Source organism: Bos indicus, chromosome 25, assembly GCF_029378745.1.
Source record: "Bos indicus isolate NIAB-ARS_2022 breed Sahiwal x Tharparkar chromosome 25, NIAB-ARS_B.indTharparkar_mat_pri_1.0, whole genome shotgun sequence".
Classification (NCBI taxonomy): Eukaryota; Metazoa; Chordata; class Mammalia; order Artiodactyla; family Bovidae; genus Bos; species Bos indicus.
Window position 1 is genome coordinate 23,070,179 of NC_091784.1, and position 21,302 is coordinate 23,091,480.

The window sequence follows — 21,302 nt, forward strand, 5'->3', positions numbered from 1 at the left end:
ATATGTGGTTGGGGAGGTTACAGCTTAAATCTGTAGCAGAAGGTTTAATCGCCCACAGGTCCTGTTGACCTGAGCAGTGGTCCCCAACCTTTTTGGCACCAGGGACTGGTTCCATGGAAGACAATTTTTCCATGGACAGCAGGGGTCGGGCGGTGGAGGGGATGGTTTCAGGAGGATTCAAGCAATAGCATTCTGGCTCCTGTGAGAATCTAATGACACTGATCTGACAGGAGGCAGAGTTTAGGCAGTAACGTGAGTGATGGGGAGCAGCTGTAAATACAGATGAAGCTTCACCCGCTGGCCCGCCACTCACCTCCTGCTGTGCAGCCTGGTTCTTAACAGACCACAGATGGGAAGCTGTCCAGGGCCTGTAGGTTGGGGATCCCTAGACTAGAGAAATCCCTAACATAGCACTGGACCTGGCCAAGCCCTGCTCAGACAACGAAGGTGAAATTACCCTGGAACAAGCTTCCCTCCCCACTCCTAGGACCACAGCTTAGCCCCATATAGATTAGGGAGGAGAAACAGGGAAAGAAGACAGTAAGACCTCTTTAATTGTCCTGACGCCAGACAAAAACCTTCTTGTTCATCTAGATAAACCAAATCCAAGGTTGGGAATTCCCTGGCGGTTCATTGCTTAGGACTTGGTGCTTTCACTGTGAAGCTGGGGTTTGATCCCTGGTGAGGGAACTAAGATCCCACAAGCCATGCATCACAGCCAAAAAAAAAAAAAAAAAAACCAATGAATGAATCGAGGGTAGACTCCACCTGACTTAGGAGAAAGTGGCAGCAGAGCACATCCTGTGTGAGGCTGGCACCTGTAGCCAGAGTCTTTAGAACCTGCTCTGATCCCGCCCGTGGGGCAGAAATGGGATCTGGCCACCGCCTGGTTTCCAGATGGTTCCCACACCGCATAGGAAGCAACCACATTCCCACGTCTCACAGCCACACATCGCAAATACACACAACCAACGCAATTCAGTAGCTTCCAACGCTCAGATCATCTCCTTCGGGCTTAATCACACTGTAATCATACTTTGAAATTTTTTTTTTTAATTGTTTTTAAGGTGCTCTCCTTTAATCAGTTGAACTCATCACATTGAATATTCCAGCAATTCCCGTCAAGGATACAATGCAAACGATTGCCTCAGAGATCTGCACAAGAGTTCCTAACAAGTCCTTGATATCCCTGGGGGTAGACCCACTCCTAATATTTGTGGGGCCCAGGCCCAAGGTTCATATGGAAACTCATAGGCCATATGGGTAAATATTTAGATGCTATAAATAAGCTATGCCCACCAAAGACCCCAGAGCTTACTTCCCAGGATGCCCCTTGACATGGGCACTAGAGGAACCAGGGGGCCCGCCCTGCCCCCTGCAAGCCTGCCTGGGGCCCCAGATGTGCAGGGCAAGCCAGGCCTAGGCTAGGACTCCTGGACAGTGACTGACTGGCCTGAAGCCGGGATGGGGACTGATCTAATCACCCTCCCAGGGGTCAGGACATCCAGGACCCCTCCCTTCATGTTTCAGGTCTCCTATCGAGGTTTCTAGTTAGTTTGAAGCCCCTCCCAAAACTTTCGCATCACGATGAGGACAGTTACTGGGATCCTGGTCTGCCCAGACCCCAACACTGGGTGACTTGGGGTGGTCATCCCTAAACAAAAGCTAGAATTTTTCTCATTTTCTTCTTTTCATGAAGAGAATCTCACCCCAGTTCTCCTCTATCGGCCCTCCCAGGCAGATCCCAAATCAGCTACCAAACTTGCAGAAAACTTTTTCCATGAAAAAGACAAAACAAAACACCAGCAACAACAAAAGCAGAGCCCAGCCCTGTGCCCTTGGAGCGGGAGGACCGCCACACTGTAGCAGTAGGAAGAAAGCATCCGTGAGAAAACAGACAGGGCCGTGAAGTTCCGAGCACTGAGCTTGAACTTCAACGCCAAGAATGCACTGACCGCCTTTCCCCGCCGCCCTACTGCTCCTGCACACGCGCCGTGATTTTAAAGATGCTACCGTCTGCTCAGCGGCTAAGCACCAGGCCCTCGAGTCATTGTCAACCCCTCTTTCTCTCACATCCCACTGCCAGTTCTTTAGGATTTACCTTCAAAATGCATCCTGAGTCTCTCACCACCCATCTACAACCGAGTCCATGCCACGGTCAGCTCAAGTCTGGGTTCTTACAGCCCTTTCAGCCACACCAGCCCCACCCTTAAAGGGTCCACACTTGGGTCCATGCTCTCTGCTCTCACTATCTTGGAAGTCTTCTTTTTTTATATATGCCTTTGACAGTCACCTTTATTTCATCTTTTCTTCCAGTTTTATTGATATATAACTGATATACAGTGCTGTATAGATTTAAGGTGTACTGCATCATGGTTTGACTTACATACATCATGAAATGATGACCACAGAATGTTTAGTGAACATCCACCATCTCATACAGACACAAAATTAAAGAAGCAGAAAAAATTTGTTTCCTTGTGATGGAACTCTCAGAAGTTACTCTCTCAGTTTTTATGTATAATGTCCAGCTGTGTTAATTTTATTTACCATGCTGCACAATAAATCCCTAGTACTTATTTTTCTTATAACCTGGGAGTCTGTACCTTTTGACCACCTCCATTTCATTCCCCCTCCCCCTAGTCCCCACCTCTAGTAACCGCAAATCTGGTCTCTTTTTCTATGAGTTTGTTTTTGAAGTAGATCTGACCTACAATTGGAGCTTCCCTGGTAGCTCAGCTGGTTAAGAATCTGCCTGCAATGCAGGAGACTCCAGTTAGATCCCTGCTTCAGGAAGATCTGCTGGAGAAGGGAACAGCTACCTACTCCAGTATTCTGGCCTGGAGAATTCTATGGACTGGGGTCCATGGGGTCGCAAAGAGTTGGACATGACTGAGTCACTTTCACTTTCTAACCTACAACACTATGTTGGTTCCTGTTACACAACAAAATGATTTGATATTTCTATACATTTCAAAATGATTGCCATGATAAGTCTAGTCACCATACCATCTTGAAATTCTTAATAATTTTATAACAAGAGGCCTTGCATTTTCATCCTGCATAGGGCCCTAAAAATTAGGTAGCAGCTCCTACCCGTCATCTCTGTTAGAATGCAAGTCCCGTAAGGGTGGGACCTTAGCTCTTTTGTACCTCAATGAAGGCAGAATTTATCCAACTGATATTCTGGCCCAAGTATTCCAGGAAATAGTCTAATACTGGTTGGGTAAATACTGGAATCCCCACCTGAAGGCCCCTTCCCCCAAAACCTTAGGGCCTCTCTATGATCTAGTAACAAGAGTTAACACACTTGTTTTGAAGACTTGCCCTGGGCCTCAACTAGCATCCTCTCTTTCCCCTTTGAAGGGCCACACCTGTGCCCCTGGGGGTGTTTAAACATTTCTGTCAGTATGCCAGGACCCAGCAGAGCCCCTGGCATTTTGTAGGTGCCCCAGAAGCCTTGATGAATGAATAACTAAATTCATGTGTTTATCCAGTGACTAAATAGATATTGCATGGTCATTGCCAGACTCAGTACTAAATGAATGTTCGTGTGTTTTGGGAAAGAGAGCTTGTGATCTAATGGGAATCCCAGGATGCCCCACCAGCTACCTAAATTGCAGGACCCAGGGCAAAATGAAAATCCTGGGTTTCTGGTTCAAAACGCAGGCCAAAATTGCTGTTTCCCTTCTTCTGCCTTCTCTCTCTCCACCTGTCATGGTGTCTTTTACTTGCTATGTAATGTCACACTCCCTCCAGCATAAGGACACTCAAGGGTGCCCAGGGCTTGCACCCAATCCTGATTCTCCCTGTGTCCATGCTCAGGAGCCGAGGGTAGCAGCGGTCACTGGTTGGGGTGGGGGAGGGGCAGCTAGGAACCACCCCACGGAGAACGGGAGGTAGCAATGTGGTGGGGAGTGGGATGCCACATGAGTCGAGGTTCGAAGCCCATGGCGCATGCTCCATTGGCCCATCAGACTTATTTGAAAAACACACATTCAAAATAAAGCTATTATGCATTTCAGGATGATGACTACAGACCGTTAACCCCAAGCCCAGGGTGTTAGATGTATACTCCTCCTGCTCACGTGCTGTCCTCCAACCAGGCACCCCCATGTCTGTGGAGGGGGATCTCAGGGCTGGCTGGGTGTAGGCAGAACCCTCTCTCCTTCTCTCCACAGGGGCTGTGAGGGCCTCCAGCGTCTTCCCTATCCTCAGCGTCACGCTGCTCTTCTTCGGCGGGCTCTGCGTGGCAGCCAGCGAGTTCCATCGCAGCAGACACAACGTCATCCTCAGCGCGGGCATCTTTTTTGTCTCTGCAGGTGAGCATCTTGGCCTCTGCCCAGAGAGCATCACAGACACCAAACCCGAGCCAGGGCCAGAAGGACAAAGCCATGCTATTCAGGGTTCCCTCCAGGGAAGGAGCAAGAAAATGTTCGACCTGTGTGTTAAGAATGAGAACCAAAGGCTTTAATAAGAACCAAAGATGCTGACAATCTAGCTGGAGAATGGACAGAGGGAAGATGAGGAGGAGATGGGGTACTTAGGTCGGCTCAGAGATGGGAGAATGATTAATAAGAATGTGCCTGTGTATGTCTGTTCAGAGTGGGCAGGGAGCGTGTATGGTGTGTGTAAGGTGTGACTCGAGAGATGAGTCCAGTGTGTTTTAAAGGGGTCCAACTTCTGGATACGATCATACACTATTTCTGGCCCCGTGAGACCTGGGTTTACTGGTGAACTACTGGTCACAGCTCTTCAAGAACTCAAATCCTCAGGCTGTCCAGAGCATCTCTGGGAACAACAGAAAACCCAGCAGCCTCAGATGCTCTCAGGAAAGATCTTATCAATAGCAGCCCTGACCGGAAGGTGGCAGAGGGTGGTAAGGAGGATGAGACAGTCTCGAGAAGGGTTCCTGTTTCTGCCTCCTCTCTCCTCCTTTATCTCCATCCCTCCTCCACCCGCTCATCTTCCTCCCTTTTGGGTTTCCACGCCTCTTTGCTTTGCAGTCTCTTCCCACCCCACCCTTCAGTCGATGCCATCTGAATGAAATGCTTTAGAGATGAAAAGAGGGAAGAGAGCTTGACTCTTTGATGACGACCTCCAAACTTTAACCCATAATGGCAGAATATTTACTTGGGTAGAAACAGAGAAGAGGCTTCACAGGTGGTGATAGTGCTAAAGAATCCTCCCGCCAATGCAGGAGATGCGAGAGATGTGGGTTTCTATCCCTGGGTGGGGAAGATCCCCTGGAGGAGGAAATGGCAACCCACTCCAGTATTCTTGCCTGGGAAATCCCATGGACAGAGGAGACTGGCAGGCTACAGCCTATGGAGTTGCAAAAGAGACAGACGCGACTTAGCGACGAAACAACAACCACAAAAACAGAATAGCTTACCTGCCTGGATTTGAATTTTGGCTAAACTTATGGGACCCTGGAAATGTTACCAAATCCCTGTAACTTGATTTCCTCAACTATAAAATGGGGGGAAAAGTACCAGTGCTTATTTCATAGGGTTGTTGGAAGGAGGTTGAACGTAAAAAGCACAATATTATTTTCTAGCAAGTTAAAAGCAACACAATAGTTCTGAAGTTGGAAGCCCAGCTTCCCAGCCCCCTCTAAGATCTTTCTCCGTATCCTCCCTATTCTTTTCCCTTCTTGGAAAAGGGGAAGGTGGACGGAATCCAGCGCTGAGTGTCTGGGAACCAACTCGAGCCACAGACCATCTTGTCAGGAGAATAAGATCAGCTTATGATTTTATTAAAGGTGACACTCTGTGTGGACAGACGCTAACAGCTGGCAGACCCAGGGACTTGCATTGCTTTGAGGCACGTTCTAGTTGTCGGGGGCCCCTCCAGACCTCCCGGTCTCTGACTGACCCAGGGGATGCTGTGTTGTGCTGACATGAGGGTTTCCTAAACAGGAGAAGATCATTATTTTGTCCCCCAAGGGGATTGTGAAGGGAGAGTGTGTCACCAGCAAACGTCCTGTTACAAGGGGTGTTGTGAGAGACAGCAGGTAGAATAGACTCACGGGAACCGGGGAAGACAAGGGGCAGCAACAAGGGCCTGAGGGGAGCCAGAAGCTGGGGGTCTGTCTAATCCTAGCTCTCCCCCCACCACTGACCTCCCTGAGGGCCCTAAAGAGCCTCCGTTCTTCCACCTACAAAATGAAAGTAGGATTCAGCACTCCCGAAGGCTCTTTTTGCTCAGTTATTCTAAGGTCCTATGATTTCTGGCAAGCAGTCAACAATCCTTTATTGAGTACCTACTATGCGCCAGGAACTGGGCATTATGCTCAAGACCATGGGCTCTGAAGTCAGGCTGCCTGGGGCAAATCGTGGCTCTACCACTCCCCTGTGTGGTAACCTCAGGCAAGTCTCTTAACCAATCAATGCCTCCATTTCCTCATCTGAAAAATGGGGGTAATAATGGCTCTACTTCTTAAGCCTGCTCAGAGGATTAGATAGTTGGTATGTGGAAAATGCCTAGAACTGCATCTAGCTGGCAGTAACTGTGGGATGCATAGTGCTAAGTCACTTCAGTCATGTCCAACTCTGTGACTGCATGGACTGTAGCCCACCAGGCTTCTCTGTCCTTGGGATTCTCCAGGCAAGAATACTGGAGTGGGTCACCATGTCCTTCTCCAAGGGATCTTCCCAACCCAGGGATAAACCTGCATCTCTTATGTCTCCTGCATTGGCAGGCGGGTTCTTTACCACTAGGACCACCTAGGATCCATAAAAGCTGGTATTATATATGTTGTACCATTTAATTCTCATGTTGATTCAATTCAACAAATATGCACTGTGCTCTTGCTTCGGGTCAGGCTCTGGGCAAGGAGATAAGACCATAGCGGTGAACAAACCTAGCTAGATCTGAGCTCAGGGAGCAAGAGACAATCTTGGGTTCAAACCCCACCTTTGCCATTTCCCAGGGCTTCCAAGGTGGTAAAGAACGCACCTGTCCATGGAGGAGATTTAAGAGACACCAGCTCAATCCCTGGGTCAGGAAGATCTCCTGGAGGAGGGCATAGCAACCCACTCCAGTATTTCTGCCTGGAGAATCCCATGGACAGAGGAGCCCGGTGGGTTACAGTCCATGGGGTCGCAAAGAGTCGGACACGACTACAGCAGCTTAGCACAAGCACACAGGCCATTCCCCAGCTGTGTTGACTTGGGAAGTTATTTTCTCTGTGTCCCAGTTTCCTCATCTGTAAAAAAAAAAAAAAGGTTTTTTGTTTTTTTAAAGCAGGACTGTTGCAATGATTAATTGAGATCATGCACGTAAAGACTTTGCACAGTGCCTGGCATATCATCAATGCCATAGAAACAAGTGGCAACTCGCTTGGCTTGTCACCTCCTTTAACCTGCGCTGACATCCGAGTATCTCTTTGAGTTTCTTTTTTTTTTTTTTTTTTCAGCAAGACTTCTTTCCAGGGCTTCTCAAACTTTGCCACCAAAATTTCCCTGCAGGCAGAGGAGAGTGAAAAATGTGACCCTGGGGAGTCAGGGGGCATCACCAGAAGCTGCCTTCCATGAGCTGAAATGTCTTTGAAGTCTGTCTCCCATTTATACTTAAAAATTCATGTGAATTCTGCTCTCTTCTCCTTATTATATCCATGTTCATTTTAATATAAAAGAATGTGTCTTCCCTACTCATCTTCAAGCCAAACTGACACTCCAGAAACAGGAGCCGTTTTTTTTCACCCTGTGGTTTTCTGCAGCTTGACACAGGGCTGGCCGTGTCAACCCCCATATGAAGAAATAGCTCCGTGATTAGAACCCACTGCCTACCTGCTGAGTGCCTGTGCTGGGTAAAGCCAAGAGGAGACAGGGAAGAAGCAGACCCTGGCCCTGCCTTCTAGGGGAGAGTCCTAGATGGAGTGTGGCCAGAGATCATATTCAAAACATGAATCCCTTTAATGCATGAGCACCAGTCAATCAGAACTGGAGTAGAATGGAGTGGCCCTTGCTATGCCAAGCTTTAACCCTTTGTACAGATGAACCTATTTGCAGGGCAGAAATAGAGATGCAGATGTAGGGAATGGACGTGTGGATCTGAGGTGGGGGGATGAATTGGGAAATTGGGACTGACATATGGGCACTGCCATGTATAAAACAGATAGCTAGCAGGAACCTACTGTAGGTTCCTACTAGCTCAGTTCAGTGCTCGGTGGTGACCTAGATGGGTGGTAGGGATAGGGGGTGGAGAGGTCCAAGAGGGAGGGGATATATGTATGCCTATTGGTGATTCATGTTGTTGTACAGCAGAAACTAATACAACATTGTAAAGCAGCTATGTTGCTCAGTCACTCAGTCATGTCCGACTCTTTGCAACCCCATAGACTGTAGTCTGCCAGGCTCCTCTGTCCATGGAATTTTCCAGGCAGGAATACTGGAGTGGGTTGCCACTTCCTACTCCAGGGGATCAAACCCACGTCTCTTGGGTCTCCTGCATTGGCAGCCAGATTCTTTACCACTAGTGGGAAGTTCCAAAGCAACTATACCCCAATTAAAAAGAACAATAACAACAACAACAAAAACTTGGTTGCTGGACTCTGGGGAAATCCTGAGGATCCCCAGGAAGAGTATGAGGTGTTCAATGGTCGGGATGCTCAGCAGGCCAATGGAAATGGTTATTTACCAACTAGTACTGGGAACGATGGGCTTTCCAGGTGGTGCTAGTGGTAAAGAAGCAGCCTGCCAATTCAGGAGATGTAAGAGACCTGGGCTGGATCCCTAGGTCCAGAAGATCCCCTGGAGGAGGGCACAGCAACCCACTCCAGTATTCTTGCCTGGAGAATCCCATGGACAGAGGAGCTTTGTGGGCTACGGTCCATAGGGTTACAAAGAGTCAGATATGACTGAAGTGACTTAGCACGTACACACTGGGAACTGTAAGAAGGGACAACTTCCATTTAGAGGCAGCCTGGGTTTGTAGGCTAGAAGACTCCAGCTGATGTACAAGCCTCCCTGAGTCATTACTGGTATAAGGCTTAGATGAGGCCCTTAAAGCAAAGAGACACAAAGAGATATTGTTAGCTTTGGACAATCGTGTGAGAGAAGCAGCCACAGACCCTCAGGTTCTTTCATTCCTTCTTACTACTCCCTAGAGAATCAATTTCTCTCCAAGCTACTGGACAGCTCTTTCCAGAACTATTCTGTTGGCCCTTGGGGACACCAAGTCTGCCGACCTTGCCTACTGAGGACAACAGCTTCACATTCCCCAGTTCCTGATGTTTGAACAATAGCTAATTTAAAACATTATTGTATCCCCCGTGCAGATAAAAAGATATAGTTAGTTACTGTCCCTTACCCATGGGTCATTCTTTCTCCAAACTTCGTTCCAGACCCAGAAATATCCACTGGGCAGCCATATCTGGACTCTCAATAAGCACTTCTAACCCCGTTCTTCTTCTCTAAGCCTCCTCTCTCTGCTGCCTCTTATTGAGGCTCAAGATGCCATCAACCTTCCCACCATCCAGGCGAGACTGCTACTATAAGTTATTCTCAACTCTGTTGTCAACAGCCTTTCATCTCCTGGTGAGCCAGGAGCTGTTCAGGACCTGCTCAAACGTCACCTTGTCTTCAGGACAAAGTGGCTGAGTCATCTTCTCTTTTTGCTCCTGAACCATTTTATATATGTCTCTGGTGGAGCCCTGACTGTATTTTGCTGTAATTGCATTTACATGTCAGTTTCTCCTACTAATGGTAAGAAACTCAAGGGCAAGAATCTGTATCTCGTTCATTTTACCATCCTCATGACTTAGTGCTGAAGACTAAGTTTTGATGGAATGAATTGTTTCTAAGGGAAAATACATGCACTTTGATTTCTGCTGCACTTGCTGGAGGAGTAAGGTGTATTCTTTAGCTGAATGCTTCCCACCAGGGATGGATCAGCAGAATTTTTCATTTCCCGAGAGACACACCCTGCGGGAAGAGTTCAGCAGCTGAATTTCCGGCCATAAATCCATTCTCCTCTCTCCCTGTCATCTTCACATTTTCAAAATAAATAGTTCAAGCCTAAGTCACAGTTACCTCTGAGGTTTATAAAGGATGTATTTTTCTTTCCCCTTCTTTTAGGGTTAAGCAACATCATCGGCATCATAGTTTATATATCAGCCAATGCTGGAGACCCTGGGCAGCGTGACTCCAAAAAGAGCTACTCCTATGGCTGGTCCTTTTACTTCGGAGCCTTCTCTTTCATCATCGCGGAAATTGTGGGGGTCGTCGCCGTGCACATCTATATAGAAAAGCATCAGCAGTTACGTGCCAAATCCCACTCGGAGCTCCTGAAGAAATCGACCTTCGCTCGCCTTCCACCCTACAGGTATAGATTTCGGAGGCGGTCGAGTTCCCGCTCCACGGAACCCAGATCCCGAGACCTGTCCCCCATCAGCAAAGGCTTCCACACCATCCCTTCCACTGACATCTCAATGTTCACCCTGTCCCGGGACCCCTCAAAGATCACCATGGGGACCCTCCTCAACTCCGACCGGGACCACGCTTTTCTACAGTTCCACAACTCCACGCCCAAAGAGTTCAAAGAGTCGTTGCATAATAATCCGGCCAACAGGCGCACCACGCCCGTCTGAACTGACCTCGGCCCTCTGCCCTCCGCCCCAGCACAGCGCGGGGGGAAGTGGACAGAGGAGTCTCTGAGGTTGCATGGCATGGTCCTCGTGATGGTATTACTTTTTACAAAGAATGAAACCAAATGGACTCAGCCCTCTCCCACACTTCACCCCTCCCCCTCCAGGTCCTAACCGGTCCATCCCTTCCCCCACTTTTCAAGCCAATCCCATGATGTCGTTTCTCTCTGTGTGTATCTGTGACAGATGTTTTCCTCTCTTCCTTCTTTACTGGAAGGACCTCCTCATTCTTCCCTCCTTGGAAGAGGACTTTACTCAAAGTCATGGGTGGTGGCTGGGTGGGGGGTGGTGGGGTCTCCAAATCCCCAGGTGTGTGCACAGGTGTCCCCATTGTCCACTCATGCAAATCCTCAGGCCACTTAACCGCCCAGGTGGCCCGGAGGGAGGCATTCACCTTTCCGTGTTAGAATAACATGACCAGAAATCAAAGATGTCAGAGCCCCGAAGCAGCTAATGTAATAAGCACTCATGTATTAAAAGTTTTGCCTTGTTGTAACTCACAGAGCGGGGGTGCTTTGTTTCTTCTGGGTAATTCCTGCACAAATTCACTGCCCTGCCCTCAAGCTGACTCATGTCCACGTTGAAAGCTGAACTTTACTCATCCACACTCCAGTCACTAGGAAGGATCCGCCTTCCCCTCTTGAGGACAGCAAGGTGCTCTCACCAATGGCAGAGTCTGTAACCCTCGCCTGAATCCCCAGAAGCTACTGGAGGCAAACATGTGTTCAGAAATATAGCTCTGGTACCCAGTAGCTCTAGGAACTGGGGAAAGTCCACCTGACCTTCAAGCCTCAGCCTTCTCATCTGTAAAATGGAGCATGGTACAGTATTCTCCTTGACAGAGTTGTGAGGCTTAAATAGAACATCTTGTGTAAAATTATTCAGTTCAGTTCAGTCGCTCAGTAGTGTCCGACTCTTTGCGACCCCATGAATCACAGCACGCCAGGCCTCCCTGTCCCTCACCAACTCCTGGGGTTCACCCAAACTCATGTCCATCGAGTCTCTGATGCCATCCAGCCATCTCATCCTCTGTCTTTCCCTTCTCCTCCTGCCCCCAATCCTTCCCAGCATTGGGGTCTTTTCCAATGAGTCAATTCTTCACATGAGGTGGCCAAAGTATTGGAGTTTCAGCTTCAACATCAGTCCTTCCAGTGAACACCCAGGACTGATCTCCTTTAGGATGGACTGGTTGGATCTTCTTGCAGTCCAAGGGACTCTCAAGAGTCTTCTCCAACAGCACAGTTCAAAAGCATCAATTCTTTGGCACTCAGCTTTCTTCACAGTCCAACTCTCACATCCATACATGACCACTGGAAAAACCATAGCCTTGACTAGACGGACCTTTGTTGGCAAAGTAATGTCTCTGCTTTTGAATATGCTATCTAGGTTGGTCATAACTTTCCTTCTAGGGAGTAAGCGTCTTTTAATTTCATGGCTACAATCACCATCTACAGTGACTTTGGAGCCCCAAAAAACAAAGTCTGCCACTGTTTCCCCATCTATTTCCCATGAAGTGATGGAACCAGATGCCATGATCTTCGTTTTCTGAATGTTGAGCTTTAAGCCAACTTTTTCACTCTCCCCTTTCACTTTCATCAAGAGGCTTTTGAATTCCTCTTCACTTTTTGCCATTTAAGGGTGGTGTCATCTGCATATCTGAGGTTATTGATATTTCTCCCAGCAATCTTGATTCCAGCTTGTGCTTCTTCCAGCCCAGCGTTTCTCATGATGTACTCTGCAGAGAAGTTAAATAAGCAGGGTGACAATATACAGCCTTGACGTACTCCTTTTCCTATTTGGAACCAGTCTGTTGTTCTATGTCCAGTTCTAACTGTTGCTTCCTGACCTGCATACAGGTTTCTCAAGAGGCAGGTCAGATGGTCTGGTATTCCCATCTCTTTCAGAATTTTCCACAGTTTATTATGATGCATACAGTCAAAGGCTTTGGCATAGTCAATAAAGCAGAAATAGATGTTTTGCTGGAACTCTCTTGCTTTTTCCATGATGCAGCGGATGTTGGCAATTTGATCTCTGGTTCCTCTGCCTTTTCTAAAACCAGCTTGAACATCTGGAAGTTCATGGTTCACGTATTGCTGAAGCCTGGCTTGGAGAATTTTGAGCATTACTTTACTAGCATGTGAGATGAGGGCAATTGTGCAGTAGTTCAAGCATTCTTTGGCATTGCCTTTCTTTGGGATTGGAATGAAAACTGACCTTTTCCAGTCCTGTGGCCACTGCTGAGTTTTCCAAATTTGCTGGCATACTGAGTGCAGCACTTTCACAGCATCATCTTATGCTTTTTACCTTATGGATGACTTCTGGGTAGACTGAGCATTAGCTGAGTTTGGGCTTCCATAACAAATACTATAGATCAGGGTGGCTTAATAGCAGACATTTATTTCTTAAAGTTATGGAGGCTGGGCAGTTCCAGATCAGGATGACAGCAGATTTTGTTCTTGGTGAGGGCTCTCCTCCTAGCTTGAAGACAGCCACATTCTCACTGTGTCCTAACATGACAGAGCCACTAACTCCATCACAAGGGCCCACCCTCATTAAGGGTTTTCCCGATTTCTCAGTGGTAAAAAACATCTGCCTGCAAAGAAGGAGATGCAGGAGGTGCGAGTTCAATCCCTGGATCAGGAAGATCCCCTGGAGAGAACCCACTTCAGTATTCCTGCCTAGACAATCCCACGGACAGAGGAGCCTGATGGGCTACAATCCATGGGGTGACAAAGAGTCAGGCATGACTGAGCATGCACTCTTGAGCTTGAGCTTGATCTCTAATTACTTCCCAAATGCCTCATCTCCAAATGTCATCATTTTGAAGCTTAGGGCTTCAGTATGTGGATTTAGATGGTGGGGAGGGATCCCATTCAGTCTGCAGCAAGCATGACTGTAGGAAGACTGAAGCCAAATGGAAGCTAGTCTCTTCTGGGGGTAACGGTGTACTTTGCACAGTCCCTGAGGGGCTCAGGGGAGTGAAAGTGGAAGGACATTTGAATATTTTGAATACTGATACCAGAAAGCATGAGAGACAGACAGCATCCCTGCCTGCAGTGACTCCTGGGGTGAGTGTGGCACACACCAACTTGTCAAGCCTCCATCCCACTTCCAGCTCCAGCCACTCAAGGAGGCAGAGTTATGGTCATAGGAGCTCACGCTTACCTAACTCTGCTGGGTACCAGGCTGTGTTGTGGAAACTTACACATATTGCATCATTTATTCCTCCCAGAAATATCCCCATTTTACCTAGGAGGAAACTGAGGCCAGAGAGGGTGTGTGATTGTCAAGACTTCATTCCCACTGCAGGCTCCAAATTCTGGGAAGCCAATCACGTGCCCACACTCACACCCACAGTGAATTTTATTGTAGAGTGCAGACTAGTAACAATTTGTTTTGTTTGACACTTGAGAGACATTGCTTGCAAATTACACACATACATCAAATTATCTCACTGAATCCTTAAGACAACCCACGTGTAGGAAGAATTATTATCCGCATTTCAGCAGGTGAGGAAAGAGAGGCTTGAGGAGAGTGTCTTAGGTACCGATAACAGAGCCAGCATTGAGAGCCAAGACTCTGCTTCCTAATTTGACCAATTTCCTCCCTCTGCCGCATTTCCCAAACCTCAGTCATTTGAATTCAACCCTTGCAAAAATGTTTCATATCCACGTACCACATCGGCCATTATTTATTTAATGTTTCTCTTTAAATTGACTCGCTTTTTACTTTAATAAATATATCTTGAAAATGAACTTTATATCACTACTGTAAAAAAGAAAATTGAATTGCTTACCATAAGCAAATGGTAACTAGGAGAATAACTACAGAAAAAAGCAACACAATCCTGCCATATTCTAGCTGCTGCCTATTGTAAGCCAAAGGCCGGCTGCCTGCTCTTTGTAAAAATGGACATAATCAAAGTGTTAGAAAGATGTTAAGATACTCTAGCAACAAAGAAGATGCTTCCCTTGGCTTAATCAGGAAAAACGGCAAGGGGAAAACCCCCTCACTAACACTGCTCTCTAATACTGCGGCCGTGTGTCAGGTCAAATTATCTCATCTAACACTTCGGGAGGAGTGGCTCCAGGCACTCTTGGAGAGGGAAAGATCTAAGACATGGAGCAGGTAGGTGATGGATACTGTGAAGGGAAGACTCAGCAACCTGCAGCCCTGAGAACCAGGAGTTTGCCAAAAACAGGGCATCTGGGGAGCTGATCAGGGATGGAGAGAAAAAAACCCAGGGGCTTAACTAACTGGACATCTGCTCAGGAGACCCAGTACGAATTCCTCTGCAAAGGCCAGAGAGCTGGAGGAGAGAAGCAGGCACCTGACCCTTGGAAGGACCCCCTTGCTCCCTGCAAGGTTTCAGCATGTGAGACCTCAGAGTGCCTTTGCGTGAAGGCCGCTCAGATGCACCCGGCTGGCTGGCATCAAGTACATATTCATATCAACACTTCCAGTTCACGGCCAGGACCCTGGGCAATCCTGTCATCCAAAGTCCTGTGAAGAGTATTCACATTCACTAGGCGCCTACTGTGTGTGCCAAGCAATGTGTCAGGAGCTTCTCTTAATTTGTGTTTTTCCATCCTAACATTTGGGTATGTACTATCATTAAATCCATTGGATAGATGTTAAAACTTGCAAAGAAACAGCAAAGGAGGTGCTCGGACTGGCATCTACCTGACTCTAAACTCTATGCAATAGCCACTCACTAAGCCTTCTGGGTCACACTTCTCAAATCTCTTGCTCCACCGCTGAGGTCCCCCCCATTTCCTTCACCACAATACAGCTCCTTTCCCAGTCCTCTCATATGGACCAGCAACATCCTACGGCCGATTTCAAGAGCAGAACACTGGGGCTTCTCTGTCTTGTATCTCTATTCTGCAGCCCTCAGGGCCAAGTTTTGTCTCTACCTTTCAAGAGAGCATAACATTCAAGCAAGCAGATGCTGTAGCTGCACTGCCCAGATTTGAATCCCAGCTCTGCATTCATCAGCCATGATGACTTTAACAAGATGATCTCCCTGTGCCTCAGCGTTCCCTGCTGTAAAAGGGAAGCAAAAGTAGTCCTTACTTCATAGGTTTGTGGTGAGGATTCAATGAGCTTATTTTCATAAAGCACTTAGAAATATACTTGAAAGAAAATATGTACCGTATAAATGTTGCTATTTTGTGTCAGTTGCTCACTCATGTCCATCTCTTTCTGACCCTATGCACGGTAGCCCACCAGGCTCCTTTGTCCATGGGGATTCTCCAGGCAAAAATACTAGAGTGGGTTGCCACTCTCTCCTCCAGGGGATCTTCCCAACCCAGGAATCAAACCGGGGTCTCCTGCATTGTAGGCAGATTCTTTACCAGCTGAGCTATCAGGTTAGCTAATATTTATTATTGTTCTCAGATTTACATTGTTCCTACTGGATCATTTCCCACCAATCCAATCTTATTTTCCAGATTGTGTCAACACACACTTCTAATCAAGCCAGCATCTACATGCAAGCCTGCATGCTAAGTCGCTTCAGTTGTGTCCAACTCTGTGTGACCCCATGGACTATAGCCCCCCAGGCTCCTCTGTTTATGGGGATTCTCCAGGCAAGACTACTGGAGTGGGTTGCCATGCCTTCCTCCGGGGGATCTTCCCGAGTCAAAGATCAAACCTCTTATGTCTCCTGCATAGGCAGGTGGGTTCTTTACCACTAGCGCCACCTGGGAAGCGCCCACATCTACATACCTATTCCCAGCTCTCTGCCATTGCCGATGAGTGTTATTCCTGCCTACAACGTTTCCCCTTGCCCTCTCCACGTTTGTCCATTCTTCAAGAGCAAAATCAAGCCTCATCTACCTCCATGAAGTCTTTAGTGGCTTCTTGGGCTACATAACCTCTCACTTCATAACATTCATTCCTTCATTCATTTATCTAGCACTTATTACCAAGTACCTACTATGCTACTGTGTGTCAGAAACAACTACAATCCCCACAGATACAACCACTCTCAGTCCAGTGTGGGAGACAAGTACTAAACAACTAGACACACGAATCAGCATCATTTACAATCGTGTCATAAGGGGAAAACAGAGAGCAAAAAGTACATAGGCCTGTAAATGGGGAGCTCTAATTTTGTTGGAGGGTCAAGTCTCAGGAGTTGGCATTTACAATTATACCTAAAAGTAGAGTTTGTGTTATCCAAGTGAAAGAAGGACACAGGGAGGGAAAAATTAACCTCAGCATATGCAAAGGCCCTGAGACTGGAGAGACCCCGCCTCCAACTCCTAAAAAGTCAGTAAAACTGGAATGCATACAGGTTACAGGAAGGGCGGCATCAGACAAAACCAAAGGAAAAGCTGGATCCAGAGGATAGAGAATTACAACCATGTAAAAGATTTGGAATTTTGACCCTGAGTACATTCAGAGGCCACTTATCAGCCATAAAAAAAAAAAAGAAAAGAAAAGAAATAAGGCCATTTGCAGCAACATGGATGCAACTAGAGATTATCATACTAAGTGAAGGAAGTCAGAAAAAGAAAGACAAATACCAGATGATACCACTTATATGTGGAATCTAAAATATGGCACAAACGAACCTATTTACAAAACAGAAACAGATTCTCAGACATAGAGAACAGATTTGTGGTTGCCAAGGGGAAGGGGGGGGTGGGTGGGGAAGGGCTGGGAGTTTGGGATTCCTAGATGTAAACTATTATATCTAGGATGGACAAACAAAAGGTCCTGCTGTACAACAGAGGGAATTATATTCAGTATCCTGTGATTAAACCATAATGGAAAAGAATATGAAAAAAAGAATGTCTGTATGTGTACAATTGAGTCACTTTGCTGTATAGCAGCGATAGGCATAATGTTGTAAATCGACTATACTTCAATTTAAAAACAAAAAAAATGTTTAGAAAAATTTTTAAAGACTTTGAAACATAAAAAAAAAAAAGGAATTTTAATTTTAGGTATACGTTCAGTTCAGTTGAGTTCAGTCGCTCAGTCATGTCTGACTCTTTGTGACCCCATAAATTGCAGCACGCCAGGCCTCCCTGTCCATCACCAACTCCCGGAGTTCACCCAAACTCATGTCCATCGAGTCAGTGATGCCATCCAGCCATCTCATCCTCTGTCATCCCCTCTCCTTCTGCCCCCAATCCCTCCCAGCATCAGAGTCTTTTCCAATGAGTCAACTCTTCGCATGAGGTGGCCAAAGTACTGGAGTTTCAGCTTTAGCATCATTCCCTCCAAAGAACACCCAGGACTGATCTCCTTTAGAATGGACTGGTTGGATCTCCTTGCAGTCCAAGGGACTCTCAAGAGTCTTCTCCAACACCACAGTTCAAAAGCATCAATTCTTCGGCGCTCAGCTTTCTTCACAGTCCAACTCTCGCATCCATACATGGCCACTGGAAAAACCATAGCCTTGACTAGACAGACCTTTGTTGGCAAAGTAATGTCTCTGCTTTTGAATATGCTATCTAGGTTGGTCATAACTTTCCTTCCAAGGAGTAAGCGTCTGTTAATTTCATGGCTGCAGTCACCATCTGTAGTGATTTTGGAGCCCAAAAAAATAAAGTCTGACACTGTTTCCCCATCTATTTCCCATGAAGTGATGGGACCAGATGCCATGATCTTCATTTTCTGAATGTTGAGCTTTAAACCAACTATTTCATTCTCCTCTTTCACTTTCATCAAGAGGCTTTTGAGTTCCACTTCACTTTCTGCCATAAGGGTGGTGTCGTCCGCATATCTGAGGTTATTGATATTTCTCCCAGCAATCTTGATTCCAGCCTGTGCTTCTTCCAGCCCACCGTTTCTCATGATGTACTCTGCATAGAAGTTAAATAAGCAGGGTGACAATATACAGCCTTGACATACTCCTTTTCCTATTTGGAGCCAGTCTGTTGTTCCATGTCCAGTTCTAACTGTTGCTTCCTGACCTGCATATAGGTTTCTCAAGAGGCAGGTCAGGTATATGTTAGAGACAATCTATTTGTCTTTTCAGAAATTTTATGTTAGGCACCTAGTGAAATATTAGTTCCTAAATCTCATCTTTAGAAATAAATACTTCTTCAATAGTTTTTGTACTACTTGCTTTATCCACAGTCTCTGGTGGATGGGGGCTTCCCAGGTGGTATAGTTAATAAAGAATCCCCGCCATTGCAGGAGATGCAGAGGAGCTCGGCAGGCTACAGCCCATGGGGTGGCGAAGAGTTAGACACGACTGAGTGACTCACACAAACATACACACACTTACACACACACACACACACACACACACTTACACACTTGCTGCCAGACACAGCTGATTGGATCACAGTTTGTACCTGATTGAAGGCTAGCCAACTCATTCATAGGGAGGCCGGTAACCTGGAACTTGTGACTTGACTTTAAAAGGTAAACTGAGCCAATCAGATGATCTCTGCTGGAACTTTTAACCAACAGCCACAGAAATCAGTTGCTAGTTGGCTAGGGACAGCGAAACAGAAAAGATACAAGGAAGCCTTGGGACTAGGGTGGCAACAATGGGGCAAAGGCAAGCTGAAGTTATTTTTTAAAATAAGACAAAACTGTTTGGTCATGAAGAGACAACCCTGCAAAGCCTTCCCATTACACTTAAATAAAATCCAAAATTTTGCCATAATCTCCAAAGTCTTGCATTATTAAGACCATACGAACCTATCCATCTTTATTCCATGCCACCTTTCATGTTGCGGCCTACACTCCAGTCACATGTCCTCCCTTTTCAGTCCCTTGATCCAGCCGAACATATTTCTGCCTCAGGGCCTTCACATCCAATGCTCCCACTGCTTGAAATCTCTCTCTTTATATGGTTGTCTTCTTCCCATTCTTCAGGTCTGAGCTGACAAGTCACCTCTTTGTTTGCCAACTGTCAAAAGCAGATCCCCTGTTATTCTCTATTATAGTCCATACTTATTCCCTTGATCATTCAGAAGGGTGTAATATTTTATCTTTTGTGTATTTGTTTACTTACTAGAAGATAAGTTCTGTGAGACCAGTGTCCTTGACTGTCTTGTTCTAGCTTTTCATCTGGTAAGTGCTCAACTATGTGAAGGGAAGAAAGAGAACGCATGGAGTATTATTTAGGGGAAAACAAGTAGCACAGGGAGAGGAAAAGCGTGGCTTTCTTGGATTCTAATGGCTTCTCTGTCCCATTTCCTTCTGGCCCAGTCGTATTGCAGGGGATCTCTGGGAGACTTTTTCTGAATTCCTTCAACAATCTCCTCTTTCCTCGAGCAAACTTGAGTGGGTCTCTGTTCCTAGTCACCAAGTGAACAGTGACAAGAACTTCTGAAGCTTCCAGAGCTGGAGAACACCCAGCCATATGGGAGCAGCTGAGAGTCCCTCTTGGGGACAGCAGGATAGCTGGACCAGAATAGTATTTAGCCAGGATGTTTCTAGAAGGGGGGTCAGAACTTCAAAGCCAGTTCAGTTCAGAAAGAGCCAAGACTGAGACAGAACCGGGGACCGAAAACCAAGGGGCAGTGTCTGAGGGCCAGTAAATCGTGAGCCTAAAATCAAAGTCAGCATAAAGCCAATGGCAAGGCCATGTTATTGGCTGAAAGCAAGCACCTCCTGGGTGTTAGGTAAAATTTGTGGACTGCTGATTCCTTCTTTGCAAATAATAGCAAAACCAACCAAACAAAAACCAGTTTTAAGACGGTGGCCTGTGGGGACTTCCCCTGTGCTCCCGCGGTTAGGACCCAGCACATTCACTGCCACAGGTTTGCTCCCTGGTCGGGGAACTAAGAACCTGCAAGCCTCACGACACAGCAAAAAAAAAAAAAAGATGGTCATCTGGACTTTAGAGGGCCTTCTCTGATGCTTTCAGTAAAAACCTCTTGACTGCAAGTAATACTCCGTTCTAACTTAACTAGATTGTATTGATCAGGTAAACTAAGTTATCATAACAACCTCCCAAGTTTCTAGGGTTTAACCAAATAAACCTTTACTTCTTGCTCACACAAGTCCAATGCAGGTGTTTTGGGCTGAGCCATGCTCCTGGATGACTCTACTCAAGTTGTAACTCAGGAGACAAAGCTGCTTCTGTCCTGCAGTTGTGCCATCTTGTGGCTTCAGGGTGGCCTGAACTCATCCACCTGGGTAGATGGGGGAGGGGAGAGTGGTAGTGGTGAGAAAGCGAAGGGTCATGCCCCTAAACTCAATCACCTTGACCCAGAAGCAACCCATTCATTTCATTAGTAAGAAGAGTCACGTGGCTCCAGATTCCAGGGGAAGTGATGTTGAAAACATCATCCACGGCTGGAGAGTTGGTTCCCAGTAATAACTCTACATGACGTAAGGTAGGCATTGATCTTTAACAAGTGACTGCTCATTTCTGTCATTCAACTTAAGCAAGAAAAAATGTTGCCTTTGTAAAAAGAAATCTCAAGATAAAGGGACCCGCAGGTTAGTTAATGGTTTCCCTGGTGGTTCAGCAGTAAAGAATTCACTTGCAACACAGGAGACACAGGAGACGTGGATTCCATCCCTGGGTCAGAAAGATCCCCTGGAGGAGGGCGTGGCAACCCACTTCAGTATTCTTGCTAGGAAAATCCCATGGTCAGAGGAGCCTAGCAGGCCACGGTCCAAGTGGTCACAAAGAGGAAAAGATGACTGCAGCTGTTGAGCACACACA

The 21,302-nt window shown here is 46.7% G+C and overlaps 1 protein-coding gene across 1 annotated transcript in view; it reads left to right on the forward strand.

Moving 5' to 3' along the window:
- CACNG3 (calcium voltage-gated channel auxiliary subunit gamma 3) overlaps nt 1-11,151 on the forward strand; it is a 101,236-nt gene extending 90,085 nt beyond the window's left edge. The window contains exons 3-4 of the mRNA XM_019987274.2: nt 4,182-4,322; nt 10,083-11,151. Of these exons, the coding sequence (XP_019842833.1) occupies nt 4,182-4,322; nt 10,083-10,594 (653 nt within the window). The 3' untranslated portion in view covers nt 10,595-11,151. The remainder of the gene's footprint in view (nt 1-4,181; nt 4,323-10,082) is intronic.
- The last annotated feature ends 10,151 nt before the right edge of the window (nt 11,152-21,302 follow it).